Source organism: Lytechinus pictus, chromosome 2 (assembly GCF_037042905.1).
Source record: "Lytechinus pictus isolate F3 Inbred chromosome 2, Lp3.0, whole genome shotgun sequence".
Taxonomy (NCBI): domain Eukaryota; kingdom Metazoa; phylum Echinodermata; class Echinoidea; order Temnopleuroida; family Toxopneustidae; genus Lytechinus; species Lytechinus pictus.
Genome location: NC_087246.1, coordinates 46,628,941 through 46,653,307, shown reverse-complemented (window position 1 = coordinate 46,653,307; position 24,367 = coordinate 46,628,941). Strand labels below are relative to the sequence as shown.

At 37.4% G+C, this 24,367-nt stretch overlaps 2 protein-coding genes across 2 annotated transcripts; one reads left to right on the top strand and one right to left on the bottom strand.

Annotated features, from left to right (window-relative positions):
- Positions 1 to 7,543: 7,543 nt before the first annotated feature.
- On the bottom strand, positions 7,544 to 20,450 carry LOC129278847 (growth factor receptor-bound protein 2-like). Its single transcript, XM_064094943.1, has 5 exons — positions 19,805 to 20,450; positions 17,204 to 17,336; positions 13,934 to 13,972; positions 12,876 to 12,908; positions 7,544 to 9,007 (listed from the first exon to the last, which is right to left on the bottom strand). Exons 1-5 carry the CDS (start codon positions 19,864 to 19,866, stop codon positions 8,810 to 8,812), a joined length of 465 nt encoding a protein of 154 aa, XP_063951013.1. The 5' UTR covers positions 19,867 to 20,450; the 3' UTR covers positions 7,544 to 8,809.
- A 1,653-nt stretch (positions 20,451 to 22,103) lies between these two features.
- LOC135153238 (uncharacterized) lies at positions 22,104 to 22,781 on the top strand. Its single transcript, XM_064095665.1, has one exon. The coding sequence runs from the start codon at positions 22,104 to 22,106 to the stop codon at positions 22,779 to 22,781; it is 678 nt and encodes a 225-aa protein (XP_063951735.1).
- Positions 22,782 to 24,367: the final 1,586 nt, after the last annotated feature.

The following is a 24,367-nucleotide window of genomic DNA, read 5'->3' as shown; positions in this document are numbered from 1 at the left end:
CTCCAAGCTGCACGGTCCCATTCACTTGCTCCCGATGCATGTTGCAGGTTACGCTGTTTGATCCAGTCAAAAGTCAAGGTAAGCATGTTTGGAAACTCTACTTGTTCTGACGATGCATTCAGGTCAGATGACATATACAGATCTGATATAAGTTTAGAATCATGCATTTTGGCGTATACTATTAAAATTAAAAAGTCTTTATTTTAGAAATAATGTTTTTGCACAATTCCAGCAGATTTTTTCTTCAGATTTCTAAAACTGTTCAGGACTCAGGCAGGCGATTAAATTATTTAGGAGCACTGGTATGGACCATGGCTGAAAATCTGCTGTTTCAGAGGAATGTTTAAGTTTTTATTATACACAGAATTATATCACCATGATGCCGATGTCATGAAGCCAGACAAATTTTCAGCAGTGATTACCCTGATTCCTGGCCAAAATCACTCACACGTATTGCGAGGTTAGTATTAGTATACTAACCTCGCACCACGAACCGCGTTTGGCAGTGGATTTCTAACTAGTGGGTCGCGCGTGCTGGGATCTCACTTCTTGGGTCCACAACACACGACTTCTATGGCTTGAATTTTCTGTGCGCGGCGGCATGAATGAACCCTTGGGTGGGCCAAAATTAGAGTCTGGTGTTTCTTTCTGATTAGAGTGTTGCTGCATATATGCATGCGTAATGCCTTCAACAATGAAGATAAATGCAATCTTTGTAATGACACAGAGACTCAGAGAGCACCGTACCTCAAGTGATGTTCGTGTAGTCTCCACTTCACTACTGCTACAGCCTACACTACGCTACACACCTACCCGGGTAGGTGTGGCGTACATGTACGGTAGTGTAGCGGTAGTGAAGTGGAGTGGGGCCTACACAAACATCACTTGAGGTAGAGCACCAGTGTTCTGAGTGGAACTTTTCAGGTGTCTTAACCTACTATCATTTGTTGTTGACCGGGAATTACATGCCACCGCACGTCATCAATCATCACGATAATTAAATTCATACTTTGATTTGATTATTTAAACTATTTCTTTTTTTCTCTCTTCTACACACAGATCTGCACACTTGCTGACTCTGGTGACTTCTGGTCTCTGCTTGCTACCTCAATCTGGGAGATTCCATCATGTCCTTTTACTATGATTTGGATATAGCCATTTTTTTCTTCACTCTTTCCAGGACCTACGGTTTGCAAGTTGTGGACTGATAATGATACAAAAGAAAAATTTTCTTTATCAATCTTGGAAACAATTTTGAGCACAGTTTTGGAGAGAACTAAGAAATTTGACTTGGACAGGAATACAGCTTGTCAAAAATAATAACACACAATTTAAAACGAAAGAACAATTTTAATGTTACTAGGGCATTTTGCGAGAAATGTTATACTCGATCACACGTCCCAAATCAAGGGTAAGTCCTTTGATTAAACATGTAGTTGAATTGCGATTGCAACTCGACCTTATTACGCTTGAATTTGAATTTAAGACTTACGCTTGATTTGCAATTGAACATAAGTTTCTTGCAGTGCCCCATAATTATGTTTTGTTATCAGATATTTAACGTGCTGATTTTTCTCGAAAAGTATAATATATTTGTCCTTTTAAACGGTATTTGAATATGGGTACGCCTTTTATTTGTTTTCCACAATATTTATTGCATGTATGAACAGAAGTGAAATATTTATTGTGAAGCACTGTGAATGTAGTGTGCTGTTGTGTGATGTTCATCATTTTTGTTATAAGACTGAAAGCCTGGTGGATGTGAGGAAGTGGCCTGGATGAAAGAAAAGTGAACATGTGTCCAATTACTGATTTGCATATTCTAAGACAATTTTGTTTCTGGATAAATTTTGCTATGCATTCCCTACATTAAGAGTAAAGGAGAAGTCCACGCAATCAAAAATTCATTTGAATTTAAAGAAAAATAACAAGATATTGCAGGAAATTTCATTAAAACTTTGATTCAAATTTATATAATTACTATTTTAACAGTTCCGTAAATATAACCTATTGTGATCAGATGAAGAGTTTCCTATCGTCAAATCTGCAAAGAATAAAAAACAAAATGCCACAAAAAATAGAAACGAATGTGATGTGAGTGACAACTCTAATTTGCATATCATTGTTTTGTGTATATGACTGTTTTGAGTAAAAACAACAAGGGAAATTACTCTATTCAAATAATTTTTAGTTGATGTGGACTTGACTTTTAACTCTACCCCTCCCATCCCAAATAAGAGTAGAAATAATCTAATCAAGAACTTGAAAATCAAAAGCAGCAATTAATAAGCAAGATTTGATAAATACAGGTCTGAATAGAATTTCACAAGAAAATAAAAAGAGAAAAAAAGATGGGTAGGGACGGGGAAGGAATAAAACAAAAATGCCCAGAAAAAAAAATCCGAGTTTCGAACCAGGGTCCTCGCACATGACAAAACAATGGCCAACGCATTTGGCCACAGACCATTGCCCTACCGGAAAGGCATTTTTTAAATATATGTAATAAAGTCCGCTCGCCGCTGTTGCCTAATAATGCTTCGGCAATTCAACTGCAATTTCAGTCATTTCGCGATGGATATTGCTGTGTTTTTTTTGTGGTTCCTGACTTTGCTACTTAATGAAATTTCATGATTTTTGTTCAGTCATAAAGAAGAATGTCTATGCTTTATATTGATTATAATATTAATGTGACGCAAGTGTGATTTCTACGTGAAAATATGCTTTGTTTATTCACATATATTTCTTGAAAAAAAAAAAAATTCTAAGCTAAATATCGGTTACCAAAATACGTTAAATGTGCACTTTTTTTCACTGTTCAGTAAATTCAAACTTTTATCTATATAACAAGACCAATATTAAGAGCAATAAACAATTCTAAGAGCAAAAAACGCTGATTGGAAAGATTGTCTCCAATGGGCTGCTGTCAGCTCAGCTGCTCACTGCTCATTGTGTGACGTCACTCAGCTGGAGCTCGCAAGAGGACCGGTGGAAGGCAGAAATATGGCATGAAAATAAATCATTTTTGAGAGCTGATTTCTGCAAACTCTGATCACTATTTTGAAAAGTGAAGTTATATATCTGATTAGTATACTTCCCCTTTACAATGATGACCACATAAAGTCATTATAAAATACTTTTGATTCTTTGGATGTATACTTTAAGCGCTTTAAATACGAGGACCCCAAGTTTATAGGCTATTCTCTGGTTTACAGGCAGCCAATGTAGGTCACGCAGAATTGGAGTAATGTGGACTCTCTTTCTTTGAAGGGACACAAGACGTGCGGCCATGTTCTGCAGACGCTGAAGTCTGTGCAGTTGATGTGGAGTCAAACCAGTCAAAATTGCATTTTTGGTTAATTACGGCGCTAATTATTGTTAAAAGGGCATCCTTGGGAGATGATGTGAGCGCGAATCGAGAGCTCAAACTTTTGGACATTTCATATAATAAGACATGAAAATCAAACATTCTGAGCAGTTTTTGTAATCATGAAAAAGATGTGTATCTAACTAAAGAATTAACACGAGCGCGAAACACAAGCTGAAATTTTTGATATGCTGACCAGAAAAGGAACCTGTAAACGACTGCATTTAGTTACCCATGAATAGGATATCTCACCAATTGAATTATGCAAGCGCGAGCTGAAAATTCGTGATGTTTCTACCGGAAATTCTAAGCATTTTTGTAACCATGAACAGGTTGAATGCCTTACTGAACAATAATTGATGCGTGCGCAAAGCGCGAGCCAAAAATGTTTTTTTTTTTTGCCTAAAATGTCTTAGGTTTTACCTCAATACTGAGGATATTTCATTTTGAAAAAGGGCACATTCATTTTGAAAAAAGGGCATTTTCATTTTGAAAAAAAAATCAAAATGCCCTTTTTCAAAATGAATTGTGCCCCTGCCCCCCCCCCCCCTACGGTTTCGCCGCCCCTGCCCTAAATTCCCGAAACGTAGGGTCCACTTTAACTGACCATTCGATAATTTTGCAATCATTTTCACAAAACATTGGGTAAACTGGACCCGACCTTTCGGAATTTAGGGGGTCCTTTTCACGAATGGTCGGGTATACGCGATTACCCGACCCGACGTGATAACTCGATGTGATGACACAAGCCATTTTTATTGACTCTATATGGTACCATGGGTACGTGATTTGCGGTCTTATCGTCAAGTACATTTCCCTTTCAGTACAGTTGACATCAGTCGTATAATCGTAGTAGTTGTAGTGGATTTCCTATGTTTAAGACACATTAGAGAATTAAATTTGGTTGTTTGGTTATGAATATCTGGATAGATCTATCCTTCATGATGACATAAAAACATAGGCGTTAAAGAGAGCACACCCTGCCCTCAGATGGGATTACAAACGATGCCTTTTTTTTCGAGTGCTCCTCGAAAGAACGGAATGTAGGCTCAGTCGGTAGAGCGTCCGTCTCACAACCGAGAGGTCCGGAGTTAAAACGCCGGTAGCGTCAGAGTGTCAGACCTAAAGACGTTAAAAGATTAGAGTTGCTGCTACCGTACCCTGTTTGGCGTTCAATAATTTAAGGGATAGGGCCTCGTCTATCTGGCGCTGCACAGCGGCTGCTGGGCCCACGATCGAGTATTCCATTTCATGTCTATTTCGAACAATAAAATGTGGATTTTCAACATCTATTTTATCATCTCTAATGGTATTTCCATTTTTTTTTTCTGGGAGTGGAGGCTTGTCCGAATATTTTCCCTTCCTGGCGAAGTTTTCCAGGTACTCCTAAAGACATAATAGTGTCTCCATCCCACTATCCCTTTGAGATATGAATACATTATTCCTGTCTGAATGGACCTCAGTTTGTACGTGTATTTAATTATTTATTCATATCACGCACAATGTTTATCTGTTCTGGTAGTTTTGTAATAAATCATTAATTTGCAAAAAAGTCTGCGAGCGATTTATGTTTTTATCATCTGGTAACTGATACAGTAGTAATATAAGGGAATGCGTGGGTAAATTGCCATTCCGTCCATCAACATTTCGTCTAACATCCATTTGGTCCAATCATTATTTCGTCTTATCACCAGTTCGTCTATGACCATTCCGTCTCATTACCAGTTGGTCTGATATTCGTTTTTATTTTCATTCATTTTGCCCAAATTGACAATTAGACTGGTATATGGACTAAATGACTATTGGACCAACTGGTTATTAGGCGAAATGGTGAGTGGACGAAATGGCAGTTAGACCGTGTGGATATTGGACGAACTGATGATAGACCAAATGATAGCAGACGAGTTGGCAATAGGACGAATTGGCATTGGACCAAATGAAAATAAACCGATGCATTTACTGCACAAGAAAGTGGAAATAAAAGCCGAGTATCATTCATGGCGACATTTCGACAACCATGCTGTTTATGGTTGAAACATTTGAAATATCAAGATTAATGTTGTATACTCCTTACATCGTTACATTGGCCTCAACTTCAAATGTTCTTACATATTCAATGTATTGAAAAACATGATAAAAGAAACCAAAACTTCGCTTAACTAGTAGACAGTGTCATATCTATTCAGATTTTATAATATGTTATTATCATACAATCGAGATCGTAAGTGGAATTTCCCCAAACCACTTAAAAGCAATTAAACGAGCTGTGTGAGAGATACTTAAAGAGTTTCCATTAACATTCCGAAGATAAATGAAACAGTGCCATGTTTACAACAGGCGACCGTTTCATAAGAGTTGTTTGCTTTAAAAAGTTGACTTTCTCCGACAGTTACCATAGTAACATTCAGAGGCCAGTGTATCTCAGCCATCCAAATCCAAGAATTTCACTGAAATTGTCAGCGCTGACAATAATCTAGTCAGTGCTGACAACTTTCGTGAGACCCCCTCTCCTCCTTTCCCCATGCTGGCTTGTGAGGACAGTCTTCGTTCGCGGAGCGTGAGAGGGTGGCCGCACCCTTCCGAGAAAACTGCATGGGGAGGGGGAGGCTTTCTCGAAAGGGTGGGTTGAAGAAGGGGAGTCAAATAAAAGCATGATTTCAAGACAACGGGGGGGGGGGGCTTCAAAAGTTGTTCTCCTGTACCAGGTTTGTGTGCATGTGTGTAACTCATTTTTTACGTTCTTCAAGGGTTCTGCGTCGAGTTTTCGCACAGCGATGTACGGAGAATACAAGAACAGAGATTTTTTTTGGTCAAAATGTCCTTCACGACAAAGAATGACCAAGAAGTCTTTGTCGAAAATTTGCTAATCAAAACGGCTCTTAAGTCACCTTGAAAATATCCCCCACTCATCATAACGTGCGTCCAAGTCTAATTTCATCTTCGAGATAGGCTGCAGAGCCCTTTGAAGATTACAGCAGATGATGATGATGAAGTCCTTGACTCAAATTATTTGTCAGCTCCGAAACTTAGGACGATACTTCATGCTGTTCCGGATCACCAATTTTCGACAAAGACCTCCCAGCTGTACGTCGTTAGACGGGCATTTTTAATAAATGTATGTGTTCTTTAAAATTTCGTACGTTGCGGAGTGAAAACTCTCCGGTCATTCCTTGAGACGTCTTAACAGACGTCCCTTTTTCAGGTCAGTATATCAAAGAATTTCAGTTTGTGCTTCGCGCACACAATATTTGTTTAGTGACATACATGAATTCGAAATACTAAAAGTAAATTTAGTCGTATAGATCATCAGGAAATATTTTAAAAAAAATTGGTAATAAGGCCAAATAAATTTCATGGGTAAAAAAAAAAAATCTATAACCCGAATATCTGTAATCCTATATTTACAAAGACAATTATTGTTTCTTAATAATCTCTCGATATCCCATGAAAGGACCATTGTTTGAATGCATTTTCTTTTGTGGTCTGTTCTGCGACAAACGGCTAAACAAGAGCTCGCACAATTTTAAAACCCACACTTTTTTCAATACAACCCCACACACACCCCAACTGTAGCCTTAAAAAAAGTTATTCGAAAAAATATTATTTTTTTCGATATCATAAGTTCCAATGCTTACTTTGAGCAAAAAAAATTATTAATTTTTATTAGTACTTCATATATACATGTATATAGATACATATAAATATATGTATATATATATATATAATAAACACAAGTTCACAAGGTTGACTGGAGGTTCATCAAATTTAGGTCGTAATTTAAGACGTCTGTTTATAGATTTTCATAAGGCGGCTGCCAATACTTATTGACTTCAACGACTTAAATTACGACCTAAATTAGCCTTACTTTAGTTGTAGTAACATTCTTCTGTGTATACATATTCCGCAAATTTGTTTGTACATTATGGCCACTTGTTTCTCTTGTACTTCAGATACCTGAAGAAGGCCCAATTATGGCCGAAAGCTTGTGAATAACTTGATGAACTGAACCCCGGCTACGTTTCATTGCTTTATTCTCGCTGTATCTACATATAGCATCCTCTCAAATATATATATATATATATATTATATATAAAATAATCACAAATGGTTTAGAAAATGCCCTACAAATAAAATCGTAGATTTTAAAAGGAGCATAGCTCTCAAAAATGAAAGGTATAGTCACATATATATATATATATTTAATTAATTTTAAAAATGTGCTTAAAATAACATTTAATAAATGGTTACATGCTTGAACCAAATTATCGCAAAAACATGCATTGTTTACATACACATTGGTCATTTTCGAATTCCTCTTCGTGTTATTTTCTATAATATATAAACTAAACCAGTTTGAATATTTTCACCCATAAAAAGGGAATTTGAATTATATTGAAAGAGTGATATTTCATAGCATAATGGTTGTTCTCGTATACTCATTTATACTATCCTCCGATAGCCTATACTTTATTGAAAAAATTATCGAAATAACATACTATAATAATTACATAACAATTCTTCAATACAAAAACAAAATACATCACCATAAGTAATACTGTATATATTATGTTGAAAAATCATAAATATCAATGAAATCTTAAATAATTATTTTGAAAATGATGTGCGAAATATGCAAATTTATAACTCACAATGAACATAATTATACGCAATGAATATACTCAACATTATAAAGCAGTCGTAAATCCCCCAGCTTAGAAACCTTTTTAAATTAAAAAAATCATGGTGATATGGTAAAGCAAAATTATTTTACTACGCAATCAATGGAAATTGTTTCAAAATCTAAACATTTTCTTACAATCGTATTGATAACTCAAATGATTTAGAAATGCTGTAAATTTTTCACTGAACTTTTTCAACATCTTAACAACAAAAGTTGCCCCTGATGGACCTCGTAAGTCGGGATATAACTTGAACGATGTTTAACATTTTAAGCACGTTGTTTAAGCCCATCACTCTGACAACTATTGTTTAAACTCGCTAAAAATAGTTCACTCTAACTTCACTTGAAAAAAAGTTCTGATAAGCAAAAGAAGGGGGATAGGGATCCATTACATAAGGGAAAATGGGATATATTTCATTCCTCACTTTCAAGGGGGGGGGGCACAAATCTTCGGGCATTTTTATTCATTGAACCGAAGTAGAGTGGGTTCATGATACCCCCTGCCCCTGGATTTTTACCAGCTTTTATATGTCTATCCTTTATTTGAAAAAATGTACCTGTGAAAGGAAAATTCCGAATAAATTCCTGGGCGCACATAATTGATACTAAAAGACTTTTCTAAAAAATGTACAAATATTAAAAGAAGCAGTATGAATTATCAATATAGTTAACCTCTACCTACCCGATTCTTAATGTCTATATATGCAGATAATCAGGGAGACTTTTTGGTCATGTGCTCGTGGTTTAAGGCGTTTAACGGTGTTTTAAGAATGAATTTCTTCAACATATGTCGCGGGGAATAGACCATCTCGTGTTCCAGTTTCCGTTACGATCTCTCCCATCCACCAATCACCTTCTACCTTGTTGATGAGAGTAATGGTATCATTCTTTTTTAAAGACATATATCCCTCTTCCACTGCCTCGAAATCCCATAATGCCTTGTACTTCTTTTTCCCAGCACCCTACAAGTGTAAAATATATATGAATACGAGTTTTATACGGGTGTCACGAAATTTGCTCCGGCGACAATCACCCCGGGCTTCATTTCGTCTAAGATATAGGCCCGTATTCTGAAGTCAGGTTTATCTTTGACCATGGTCTTACTCTGTGCTAAAATTATGGGAAGCCAAAAGTGTCAAAATTTTTATTAAGTTGTATGTTTCTTATATTTACTGTGCTCTTTCCTGATTCTTCAATGGTGAAGACAATCGTCTATTTATGCTTCCTAGAGGCTATAGACAATTATGAATGATTTGAGAGCAAAATGAGCTGAAATATGATATCTCTACTGTTAGTGATTTATGTAACAATTGGCTATCCATACTTAAACCACAACTTTAAACCTGACTTCAGAATACGGGCCGTAGTGTCAAATCCAGGGTTGAAGTTGGTCAGTCCATTAGTGTGTGTAATTTACAGCGGAGCAATTGTCGCCGGAGCAAGTGTCACGGAACCTTTACATACGTACCGTTGATGTGCATTTGCATCGTTATTGAACTAAATTATGCAAGGTTCAAATATAACATTTAAAAAAATATATAATATTTATCTCTCCTCCAACCTCTCCGATGCTATAGCGTGTTGATCTTGGCTAACAATTATCTTCAATTACAAATTTGAATTGCCAATTTAAAACTATAATTGTTAGCCATCTTCTAGTAATATTCCCTGAAAAGACAAAAATACATTTTAGAGTCATTCGATCATTACGAAATATGACAAAAAGCCCGGGGTATTAGACCGATTGCATATAATAACTATATATTAATCATCCGGTATATCTTATGATGAAACTTAAATACCCCCAAAATCAGCATTCAGATAATCATAACCGGCGCACACGCATGTACTGTATAGTGTGTGACATCACTGGGATCAGAAAATAGCGATGTCTGCTTTTCGAGTGTGCTACACTATTCATCAGTAACATGCCCAAATTATTGAATGTCAAGTCCACCCCATAAAAATGTTGATTTGAATCAATAAAGAAAACTCAAACTAGCAGAACGCTGAAAATTTCATCAAAATCGGATGTAAAATAAGAAAGTTATGACGTTTTAAGGTTTCGCACATTTTTCACAAACAGGTTATATGCACATCTCAGTAGTGGCGTACCCTGGGTCACAGAATTGGGGGGTGCACAAGAACAAAAATTTGAGTCACTTAGTGAGCGCGCGAAGCGTGCTCAGTTGCTAGGTATACTGACCTAAGACATTTTAAGGACAGTGCCATTAAACGGATATGTATGTCACTGATCAAATTATGCGAGCGCGAAGCGCGAGCTGAAATTTTTTTATATTTAGACCTAAAAAGGGACATTATAAGCAAATTTTTGTAATCATGATACGTACCTGTCTCGCTAAACAAACAATGCGAGCGCGAAGCGCGAGCTGAAAGTTTTTTATATATTGACCCCAAACAGGGATATTTTAAGGACTATTTTTTAAAGGAATCCATTAAGAGTATATATATCTTACCATAGTCATCTAATGCGAGTGCCAAGCGCCTGCTGATTTTGTTAAAATTACAACTAAACACACGAAGCACTTTTTGTACTCATTGTAATCACGATTATCATACGCATCTCACTAATCAAATATTGCGAGCGCAAAGTGCGAGCTGAATATTTAGGAAATTCAGACCTGAAGAGGGGCATTCTAAGGCTTGTTTGTAGGAATTCACTACGACCATACTATTTCACTAAAGCCCCTTTCACAATTGACGTACGACCACTTGCGACCTTTTGGTCGTGCGACAGGCTGCAACAGGCATCAATCGCCAGTCATCTCATAATATCGCACATAGGCTTTCACAGTTGCAACAGCTGTCGTACAACAAAAACAACCAGTAAAACCCCTTGCACGAGTAAGTCGCTTATGATCCTATTGTGCTCGTGCGATCACATGCGAGTGTTGCACGAGGGATTGCGAGGGGAACGGTCGCAAACAACGGTAGTGCAATGTTGTAAGCCGTTGCGATCGGTCTTGCAACAGTCTTATGGCCCATCATATTATCGCACCCAGTCGCAAGACAGGTCTCTGTACATGTAGGTCGCTAGCACATGTGCAAGTGTTGTACGACCTCCAGTCGAGTAAATGCGACTACTTAGTTGTGCCACCTCTCGCACCAAGTCGTGCAACGTTGAACAACACTCCCACGATGATCGCCCGACCGATGGTACGACCCCGGATACGAGCTGATGCGAGTGAATAGGTCGTATTTGATCGCGTTCGGATTTTGAACATGTTCAAAGTTCAGATGTGACCAGTCAAGACCACCTCGAGTTCGTGCGACCGTCTACAACGAGTGCGAGTGCTCGCAAGTCACCAAGAGATCGATCGTGCAACAGCAGAAAAAAACTGTTGCAGGCGGTCGTAAACTGGTCGGATGTCAATTGTGAAAGGGAATGTACGGTCGCATACATGCGAATGCAACGGTAGTGGAATGTTGTAAGCCGTAATTTCGATCGGTCTTGCAACAGTCTTATATTATCGCAACCAGTCGCAAGACTGGTCTCTGTAGGTATATATCTAGCGCATGTGCAAGTGTTGTACGACCTCCAGTCGACTAAATGCGACTATACGTAGTTGTGTCACCTCTCGCACCAAGTCGCACAACGTTGAACAACACTCACACGATGATCGCCCGACCGATGGTACGACCTGATGCGAGTAAATCAATCGTATTTGATCGCGTTTGGATTTTGAACATGTTCAAATTCAGATGCGACCAGTCACGACCACCTCAAATTCGTGCGTTCGTCTACAACCACTGCGAGTGCTCGCAAGACACCAGGAGATCGATCGTGCAACAACAAGAAAAAACTGTTGCAGGCGGTCGTAAACAGGTCGTACGTCAATTGTGAAAGGGGCTTAACCGAATGATGCGAGCGCGAAGCGCGAGCTGAAAATTTTGATATTCAGATTAGAAAAAGGGACATTTTAAGACCTTAAAATGGGGCAATCACTTTATATAGTCATGAAAACAAATTTATGCCACTACATAAAACAATAATAACTCGAAGTGCGAGGAAATATATTTAAAGTATATTGACTTGAAAACGGGAGGTTTTTGTACAACAGGATTATATATCTCTTTAAACAGACAATGTGAGCACCCGGAACAATGAAGACATAGGCCCTGAGCAAATTATGTTTCATAAAGTTATGAAAAAATGTTTCTTATGTAATATAACAACATAATTATTATTATAATTATAATGAACAATAATTTCCTCTTTCCCGCTACGTTTTTTTCCTTTCTCCCTCTTTTCTCCCTTTCCCCCTTTTATTTTTTTGCCAGCCGATTGGGGGGCACGTGCCCCCCATGCACCCCCGTAGTTACGCCACTGCATCTCAGTGACGTGCAAATGAGACGGTCATGTCCCTCACTATTTGTTTTGTTTTTATTGTTTGAGTTATACGTTATTTCAGTTTTTACAAATTTGACAAAAAGGACCAACTTGACCGAAGCATAAAATGTTAAAACAGTGGTAATACCACATGTTCAGGGAGCAATATAACTTTGTTTCACATGGCAATGAAGAGATATATACCATATATCATATAATGAAATACAAAAGAAATAGTGATTGGGTGACGTCACCAGCCCCCCCCCCCCCCCCCCCCCCATTTGCATAATCCAGACCAGGATATACATATAACTGTTTGTAAAATTAAGCGACGCTTTCAAATGCCATAACTTTCTTACTTTACCTCTGATTCTAATGAAATTTTCAGTGTTGAGCTGGATGGATATTATTTCTCTTTTTATTCAGATCCACTTTTTGTTGGGGTGGGTGGACTTGCCCTTTAACAAATATCAACTCACCAACTGCATTCTGAGCTCATCTGGTGTCTTACTCTGGATAATCAAACATAAAAATGCAGAAGACGGGTAATAAATAATATATAAGAATAAATCTAGTTTATATTATTGTGGATAAACAACATGTTTACATTTCTGCATGCAATGGTTTGAGGTGTTTTTCAGTCGAGGCGGATCTACACTCCAGGGTGGGGGATGGTACAGGGTGAAGGATGGTAGGGGTGAAAAAAGGGGGGAAGAGGCAAGGGCGGAAATCTCTCCCCAAAGGCACGGGGACCAGGGGCTGGAAATTTTGACAAGCAAACCCTTCTATGTTTTTGCCTAATCTTAACGTGCTTATCGTGTCCCTGGTTTGAATGAAAATAGACCTGCAAAAGATATTTCGTAACAAAATTTGATCGCGACAATTTATTGTTTTATTATTTATTATTTTGAAGTGAAAAATCATTGATGACCGTTACGAAAGATGCCCACAATTGACTGCCCTTGCAGGTGTGTGTACTTTCCTTGCATTCTCAACCAAAGTTCATGTTAAAACAACTATATCATATACACTGTGTCATGATTATTGGCAACTGGGAATTTCTTAACCCAACAGGGTAAAGGCCTGATCCCACTGGCCGACGGATGCAAAACGTATTCATAACGGATACTGCGGACAAGCAAAATTTCGTGGTGGTTCCATCCGTTTTCATCTGCTCCAGCTAGACATGGGACAAAATGGGCGAACAATGAAAAGACAGTGGACGGATGCTCGATGGATATAGAGCATATGTAACACGTATGCAAAGAGTACACAACGGATACATAACGTTTTCAAACGGATGGCAAGATTCTTTTTCCGTTTTACACCCTCTCTGCATCCGTAATGCAGTGGGGCCGGGCCTTATAAGCGTCACAATATTCACTGAAACATGGACAACATATGACGTTTCGCTGAATAGTGTTTAATACTATAATAGCAAGGTATGCGTGCAATATATTCACTAAACAATGAGACCTCATACGTAAGCCCAGCATTAGCCCATGAATTGCTGGTTTTATATAAGAAATATACTTACCGTATCTATTGTTATAGGTGGGTCTCTGAGATGAATCACCTGTAAGAGAAACGATCATTGAGAAATTAATTTATTTTATATCCGTCATGATAAAAATCTAAGCAGGTGATTGGTCTAAACCCCTGAACAAAGTTAGTTCCAACCATTGTCTCGAGATTGGCAAAAAAAAATGCCGCATGATTTCCGACATCTGACGTCATAAGCCGCGGGAATAGGACCCCAAGCCGTTAATAGTTATTAAAAAAAAAGGGGGGGGGGAACCTATCTATGGGCGGGGCTTAAATATATTAATCGCATGTAAGATGGTATCGCTGTGATTTTAACAGTGCGCGTATACACACGCTATGATCAATCACGTCTAGCTTTCCATTTATCAAATTTTATCAATAATTTCTAACTCGAAGACCGGGATCCTTATTGCTATTTATTCAATTAAATTTCCTGTCTATTGTATTTAAAGGACAAGTCCACCCCAACAAAAAGTTGATTTGAATAAAAAGAGAAAAATCCAACAAGCATAACACTGAAAATTTCATCAAAATCGGATGTAAAATAAGAAAGTTATGACATTTTAAAGTTTCGCTTAATTTCACAAAACAGTTTTATGCACATCCTGGCTGGTATGCAAATGAGGAGACTATGACGTCATCCACTCACTATTTCTTTTGTATTTTATTACATGAAATATGAAATATTCTAATTTTCTCCTCATTGTCAAGTGATACAACGATTAATTCCTCCCTGAACAGGTGGAATTAGCATTGTTTAATACTATATGGTTCAGTCAAGTTGGTCCTTATTGTCAAATCTATAACAAATGAAATATTGTATAATTCAAACAATAAAAAACAAAAGAAAAAGTGAGTGATGGACATCATCGACTGACTCACCTATTTGTGCATATCACTGTTTTGTGAAAAATAAGTGAAACTTTAAAATGTCATAACTTTCTAATTTTACATCCGATTTTGATGAAATTTTCAGCACTATGCTAGTTTGATTTTTCTCTTTTTATTCAAGTCAGCATTTTCCTGGGGTGGACTTGACCTTTAATAATAATAATACCGATAACGGATATAAACCAAGCAAGTACATGAAAACGACCTCCGATCTGAAGTTTGGTGAGACAGTATAGAGACTTTTCGCGACCACAACAACGGGGTCGTTAGATCTGCGGTTCGATCGTGTGCAAAAATTGTTGGTACTATGGTTACAGCGACATCTCCGTTTTGGGATGATTTTTTTTTTCAAAAGTCGAAAGCCACATGCCAGTCAGGTCGCCTGTCACTAGAGAGTTCTCGCACAACAACGCAAACGGACCTCTGCGATCGACGCTAGTGACTTTGGAAGAGACTTTTGGCCCCGTCGTAAAAAAAAACTGTAGAGCCTTGCTCATCTGAGCGGCCGATGGATTGGTGGATCGCTTGCAATTACATTCAAAGGTCACTTTCACCTGTAAAATCTAAACCGTGTGTCATGCGTTGATCTGCAAAGCTAAAATCCGTCTGTAATAAGTCTGGATTTTTTTTCTCGCTTGATTTGGCTCCTCCTTTACAAACGGCAAGCCGTCTTCCACACAATGTGAAGGAAATATGCCCCGTGGGTTCCCTGTACTATGTGTACAGAGAGTAAAAATATAAGTATCTAGTGTATATAGAGGTGACTTGATTGGCTGTTCGCTTCCATATTATAGGGCGCTCTCGAGCGTGTAGTTCTCGATGGTTGCAAAAAAATCATCCCAAGTCGGAGATGTCGCTGTAACCAATTTCTAGTTGCTATAGCAACTAGAATTTTGCACACGAACCGCAGATCTAACGTCTCTGTTGCGGTTGCGAAAAGTCTTATTTTCTGATATATCACACACTTTTTTTTACGACGGGGCTAAAAGTCTCTTCCAAAAATCACTAGCGTCGCAGAGGTCCGTTCGCGTTGTTGTGCGAAACCACCACCACCATGACCACTACAACTTCTACTATTACTACTTCTAATTTACTACTATACTGCTGCTGCTGCTACTACTACTACTACTACTATACTACTACTACTATTACTACTACTACTAGTACTACTACTACTACTTATACTACTACTATTACTACTACTACTACTACTACTACTACTATACTACTACTACTTGTAGTCTACTACTACTACTACTACTACTACTACTACTACTATTACTACTACTACTAGTACTACTACTACTACTACTACTAATACTACTATTACTACTACTATTACTAATACTACTACTACTACTACTATTACTATCACCACCACCACCACTACTATACTACTAGTACTTCTTCTACTGCTACTCTACTATTACTACTACTACTTTTACGACTACTTCTGCTAATTTTTATCCACTACTGCTAATACTTTACTACTACTACTACAACTTCTTCTACTACTACTCTACTTTTACGACTATTTTTTAAATTACTACTTGTAATTCTACTCTAATTACAGCTACTAATATTACTAATAACATTTATTTATTTATTTTGTTTTATTTATTTTATACTGCAGGGTAGGCCTGTTCAGTGCTTAAAACTGCTTTACAAAGGCGCCCTGCAGTTTAAAATACATGTCAAGATAACTATGAACAACAACAACAAACAACATCAAAAATACAAAATATCTAACATCAGAAACAATTAACACCAAAATATAGAGTGGGAAGTGACAATTTAAACATACATAGCATTGTAAATCAATGGAATATCATTTCGCTCTCTATCAATTCGTATGAAAGGCTTTGCATAATTTTTTAAAAACAAGGAGGTACAAACTTGTAAATTTGAAGGAAGTGCATTGAATAATTTGGGTCCGACATATGCGAAAGATTTTCTTTTATGTTCAATTCTAGCTTTGGGAAGCTGAAGGGGGCATCGTAAAGAATACCGTGTCCTGTATTTCACGGGCCGTTTACATACTAAAGGTTTTAAATAATTTGGAACTAAATCATTCATTACTTTATATACAAGAACACAATACTGATATTTTATACGCTGATCTACTGATTGCCACTTCAGTGACTGCAACAAAGAAATTTGTGATGTATTATAATCTTTTTTCAAAAGCATTCTGGCATATTTATTTTGAAGTTACTATAACTATTACTACATCTACTCTACTACTACTTCTACTACTACTATTATTACTACTACAATTACTACTATCATGATAATAATATCGCTTGTACATTTCTTTTAAGATGTTGTTAAACTTATGCGGAGGTACAAAGTCTGTGTTTATCAGTCATACCTGTGTTCTGCTCACAGAGGATGTTCGATGATACTCGACAAGTTTGTTTAATGAATTGAATTTCACCACCCAAAGGAAATATTTTCCAGACCCGTCTCTAAGAACTTTGAAATGCTGTACACTATTTTTAGACCTTTACAAAACAATAAAAATGAGAAAAACAAAACATATATTTAAGTTAATTTTTATCATCATAAACATGATAACGTGCACAGAAATAAATCGATTTGTGTGTAAGTGATTGCACTGAGATGGGATTGGCAACTTGTTGTAATCGGATCTTAAAGGTCAAGTCCACCCCAGAAAAATTATACAATATTTCATTCTTTACGGATTTGACAATAAGAACCAACTTGACTGAACCATATAGTATTAAGCAATGCTGTTTCCATATGATCAGGGAGAAATTAATATTTGTTTCACTTGACAATGAGGAAAAAATTAGAATATTTCATATTTCATATAATAAAATACATAAGAAATAGTGAGTTGGTGACGTCATCAGTCTCCTAATTTGCATACTGTCCATGATGTGCATATAACTGTTTTGTGAAATTAAGTGAAACTTTAAAATGTCATAACTTTCTTATTTTGCATCCGATTTTGATGAAATTTTCAGTGTTTTGCTTGTTGGATTTTTCTTGTTTTATTCAAATCGACTTTTTGTTGGGGGTGGACTTGTCCTTTAACTGGTGCAATCTCATCGCATAGTATGCGTTGGGCTTTATGGAAGCGCCTGGGGCGCCAAATTTATATTTAACAGGGGGTGCAAAGTTGATACGGGTGCCATATTGATCTGGAACTCGGGGGCGCAAACTCAACCCGAATGTAACGGGGGCCAAACTGATGTTCTAATTGGGGACCCGATTGATGCTGAACACATGGCCCTGGGAAGCGGGGGTGCTGGATCGAGGTTCCGGGGAGTGTTTCATCAACATTTTTGTCCTCCAAGTTGTCAGATCTGACAACTTTCCTTGAATCTGATTGGCCGAGAGGCACTGTTACTATGGTAACTGTCGGATAAAACAGGACTTGTCGGATGAAATGTCCGACAAGTCCTTTCATGAAACGCTCCCCTGAAGCAGCCCAATATTTTTATGAATTGGAGGATTTGACATTTTTTAATTCATTATAATGGAAATGCATATCTCCCTGCTTCGCCCCCGTCATAACTTATCATGTACATAAAAGGTGTCTAATTTTATTTCATCGCCGGGTTTCATTGGTGTAATTTTGCTTCTTGGCGGAAAATTATATCATCTGCAATTTAAAAAAAAAGGTAAAGTTCTACACTGTTAAAATACCCTGATTTTACAGAAAAAACAAGATTTTGCAGAAAGCAATAACTGAATCATTTTGTTTATTCATAAAACAGGAATTTTTATACCCTTTAACAGAACAGGTCTGTTTAAAAGGGGGAAAATGGTATTTATTTAAGGAAGTTTGTAAGGTTCCATACACCAAATACCAATTTCCTGTAATTTTACATGATATAATGGGGTCATTCCATCTGGATTCACCCAGTGGTTGCACCCGACCGTCTCAGAATTCGTTGTAATTTGGTACACATAAAATTCACCATGGCCCACGTACAAAACAAAAAAAAATAAGTCAAATTGGTCCTTCGGTTCTCGCGCTACGGCCCGCCCATTTCTCCTTGTTTTGACAAAAATGGGCGTGACCTTCAACTTTCAATGGCCACTGCGTCGTAATGTGTTGACCAATTTTCATGAAACTGGTACCATTTATTAGGAAATTAAGAGATGAATCCAAAACATGCATCAAATAATGTATTGGAGCGATTTATAAGGTCGTGACCTTTGACCTAAGAGAATAATGACGGCGATATGGCCATTCTAAAGGTTCACTCAAGCGTGACGCGCGCACAAAAGAATATGACGTAATACATTAGCATAACAATGAAGGGTTAAATAGGGATAATTAGCATAACAATGGAAGGGTTGAATAGGGATAATTAGCATAACAATGGATGAATAGTCGGGAAAGATAGCCATTGTATAGGGGGTTGATTAGCATAACAATGGAAGAGTAGTCTGGAAGGATGGCCATTGAATAGGGATCATTAGCATAACAATAGCGAGTGCGGAAAGATCGGATGGCCATTGAATAGGGGACATTTAAATAACAATAGCGAGTGCGGAAAGATCGGATGGCCATTGAATAGGGGATATTTAAATAACAATACCGAGTGCGGAAAGATCGGATGGCCATTGAATAGGGGTTGATTAGCATAACAATAGCGAGTGCGGAAAGATCGGATGGCCATTGAATAGGGGATATTTAAATAACAATACCGAGTGCGGAAAGATCGGATGGCCATTGAATAGGGGTTGATTAGCATAACAATAGCGAGTGCGGAAAGATCGGATGGCCATTGAATAGGGGATCATTTAAATAACAATAATCGCAGTGACGTAGTAATGTTATGTATCTGTTAGAAGGGACGCGTAGTTTCCTTGGCAACGAATGAACAACCATAAAGTTGAATGGAAGGATTAAAAGAGTGTTATTGTTAGAGTAGATTTTGGGTAATATAATAGCACTGGGAAAAAAGGGCAGGAGTGTCAAAGTTTGACTTACCCTTTTAATATTTCCATTCGAGCGTCGATCGTCCAAAATATTGTCCATATTAACATTGTCATAATATTCAAAACCTAGTTTCCCATGTCCATATATTACAGTGAAACATATTTACAATGAAGATTAAGTGATGCCATTTAATATACATATATACAACTCATATTCTATGGAAAATTAATCGATTTCATCTATAGGTAAGATCCCGTTTATGGTTCCTTTGTATAGAATTTTCGACGCTGTGTATCCTTTTTTGATCCAGCATGGATGTTTGTAGAATGAGAAGGAGGCTGCTGGAATCTTCGTGCTTGCAATGTGATTGAGATAGACATCGATGAATAATTTATTATTACAAAATCGTTGAAGAATTCGTCTCTTCCACCCTTTAGACCAATCTTCTTTCAACTCGTGAGGCATGCCGTGCCTGTGTAAGAGTTCGAATTTCTCTTGGTCTGAAATAGTTTCGTAGTGATTGGAGATGAGACACCCTGGTATCGCTACGCAACGATTTTCTATCGACGCCATCCCTGGAACACAATCCTTCTCAAACCTGTCCAGCGTGTCTTTGTGATCTCCCCAAATTAATTCCTTTGCAACTCCTTGATTTTCCATCGCTTCCATCGATTTTTCCTCTTAATTTTGGATCTTCCCCCATACTCTTCTCCCTCTATCATCTATATTATAATAGATGAAAGAAAACGAACCATTCAAGATGTCATGGTCGAAAACAACCTTTGATTTTCTAACAAAGCGAGGAATGCATGAACTAATCTTTGTATCTTCACTCCAATCGGTTATTTTGGTAAACGGTAGAAAGCAAACTACTTAACGATGTCTTGGTCGAAAAAACTTTTGATTTTTCGAACAAAGCGAGGAATGTTAGAAACTAATCTTTGCATCTCCGCTCCAATCAGTTCTTTCATACTTCCATAGTTTTCATTTTGACCCGCATACACGTCTCTCTTTATTGGCTTTCTGACTCACACAAATTGTATTACATAGATGGCACTAGCTTCAGGTCAACTCCATTCACGCACATGGTGATAACATAGAACACTGTACAATTATATGTTATTATTATTCATTTTTATTCCATTTTAAGTCCAGACATATACACAAAGAAGATTTTGATACAAAGGTAAAAGTAATCGAAGTACGTATTGTGTAGACAAAATAATTGTTAACTGTTATATCTTCGCTGTAACACAATCCATGTATAGGCCTATGGCTGGTATGAATATTGACGATAGAAATAATCCGTTAAACGAATCCGTAATTCCGTTCAACGATTCCGTATAAATCCGCTAAACGAATCCGTAGATCCGTAAACGAATCCGTAAATCCACTAAACGAATCCGTAATTCCGTTCAACGATGATGTATATGCAAGCATTCATTGTTTTCTTAAAAATTTATATATGCTTCTCTTTGTTTACAAAAGATATTGTGCAAATTTCCCATAGAAAAAAAATATGGTGGATGGATTTCCAAAGAGTTACAATTGATTGACTCTTTCTAAGACGGGGCCCTGATAAACATTATTGGGTATTCCCTCAAGCATGACGTCAATTATGCCCACTCGATCGGCCGTGCGCAACGATATTACATAACGCTGAATATTACATATGGTAGGGTAATAAAGTGTGTCATTGAATTTTCCAAACAGATAACATCGTATATACGAACAAAGTTGATTTTGAGCATTAAATCTTGACTTTTTATACTTTCAATGAAGTAGGGGAAGTGATAGGATTTTCCACGCTCATGAAGCCGTTGCATGCTTGATCATTCGTGCATAACACGGTATTGCATGTACAAAATCAATTCGACGTTGCACCATCCAAGAATGCATTGCGTAATCTGAAAAGTAATGACGTCATAAATCCTTAGTAAAACCCCAAATATTGCGAATCATCAGTATTGTCATAAATTCCTACATGAGGTCTGTATAACTCTTTAAACCATTGGTAGTAATAAAATATGTACTCCAATATCAAAGTCATTGGTTGTTCCTTGATTTAAAACAGATTAAACTTTGTCAATTCTATCAATATGATTCAAAGAAGTTCGAATCCTTTTACGGATCTTGGGATTCGTTTAGTGGATTTACGGATTCGTTTACGGATCTACGGATTCGTTTAGCGGATTTATACGGAATCGTTGAACGGAATTACGGATTCGTTTAACGGATCTATGGATTCCATTACGGATCTACGGATTCGTTTATGGATGTTGACATCATGTATAAAGATACGATTGATAACACTTTGATTCAATTCTGACCTAAACAGCATCGAGTCAACATGAACGCTCTTGATATGTCCAACCGGCGTTACGCATGTTCCCAATGCAATAGGACCTATAGTCGGAAGTTTGATATGCAGAGGCATGAACAAAAAGCTCACCCTGATACAGAAGATGAAGGCAAAATTGAATCTTCCGACGCTGAAGAAGGTACAAGTGAGGATGATTACTCCGAACCACCCTCTCAAACGGAGGGAGTTGAAGAATCTAGTGATTCAGAAAACGATGGAGAGGATGAATCGTCAATGTCAGAGACAGATAACATGGATGAAATTGAAGACAACCTTGCTTACCAAGTATGGTTGGAGCAGGCCATGACAGCCACCAAGGACCTGAGAGACGAAAAATATCAGAAATATATTTCAGAGGGAATGGAAGAAGAAGACGCTAAAGAAAAAGCGCACGTGAAATTACTGTGGGCCGTCAAACGCATCTTTTCCGATCTTTACTCCAAGTTCTTGCAGCAAAACATTAGCCTAGGAGAAGCTGACGTCAATCACGAGATCGTTTCTGATCTCAAGGAAAGACTAGAAAATGGCATGGAATTCCAGAAAGCCGTACAAAGAGTCTTAGCCAGGCATGGTCCACAATTTGATGGTTTATTCCAGTTCCAAGATGGAGGTGACGATGACGACGATGATGAAGAAACAGAGAGTGAGGATGGAGTCTACAACTAAAGGCACAACACCACCTTGTCAACAAAAATAATCAAAGAACTTGAAAACGCCGTCAACAAAAATGACAGATTGAACTCTATTATTTCTATCGTCAATATGCATACCAGCCATAGGCCTATACATGGATTGTGTTACAGCGAAGATATAACAGTTAACAATTATTTTGTCTACACAATACGTACTTCGATTACTTTTACCTTTGTATCAAAATCTTCTTTGTGTATATGTCTGGACTTAAAATGGAATAAAAATGAATAATAATAACATGTAATTGTACAGTGTTCTATGTTATCACCATGTGCGTGAATGGAGTTGACCTGAAGCTAGTGCCATCTATGTAATACAATTTGTGTGAGTCAGAAAGCCAATAAAGAGAGACGTGTATGCGGGTCAAAATGAAAACTATGGAAGTATGAAAGAACTGATTGGAGCGGAGATGCAAAGATTAGTTTCTAACATTCCTCGCTTTGTTCGAAAAATCAAAAGTTTTTTCGACCAAGACATCGTTAAGTAGTTTGCTTTCTATCGTTTACCAAAATAACCGATTGGAGTGAAGATACAAAGATTAGTTCATGCATTCCTCGCTTTGTTAGAAAATCAAAGGTTGTTTTCGACCATGACATCTTGAATGGTTCGTTTTCTTTCATCTATTATAATATAGATGATAGAGGGAGAAGAGTATGGGGGAAGATCCAAAATTAAGAGGAAAAATCGATGGAAGCGATGGAAAATCAAGGAGTTGCAAAGGAATTAATTTGGGGAGATCACAAAGACACGCTGGACAGGTTTGAGAAGGATTGTGTTCCAGGGATGGCGTCGATAGAAAATCGTTGCGTAGCGATACCAGGGTGTCTCATCTCCAATCACTACGAAACTATTTCAGACCAAGAGAAATTCGAACTCTTACACAGGCACGGCATGCCTCACGAGTTGAAAGAAGATTGGTCTAAAGGGTGGAAGAGACGAATTCTTCAACGATTTTGTAATAATAAATTATTCATCGATGTCTATCTCAATCACATTGCAAGCACGAAGATTCCAGCAGCCTCCTTCTCATTCTACAAACATCCATGCTGGTTCAAAAAAGGATACACAGCGTCGAAGATTCTATACAAAGGAACCATAAACGGGATCTTACCTATAGATGAAATCGATTAATTTTCAATAAAATATGAGTTGTATATATGTATAATGGCATCACTTAATCTTCATTGTAAATATGTTCACTGTAATATATGGACATGGGAAACTAGGTTTTGAATATTATGACAATGTTAATATGGAGAATATTTTGGACGATCGACGCTCGAATGGAAATATTAAAAGGGTAAGTCAAACTTTGACACTCCTGCCCTTTTTTCCCAGTGCTATTATATTACCCAAAATCTACTCTAACAATAACACTCTTTTAATCCTTCCATTCAACTTTATGGTTGTTCATTCGTTGCCAAGGAGACTACGCGTCCCTTCTAACAGATACGTAACATTACTACGTCACTGCGATTATTGTTATTTAAATGATCCCCTATTCAATGGCCATCCGATCTTTCCGCACTCGGTATTGTTATTTAAATATCTCCTATTCA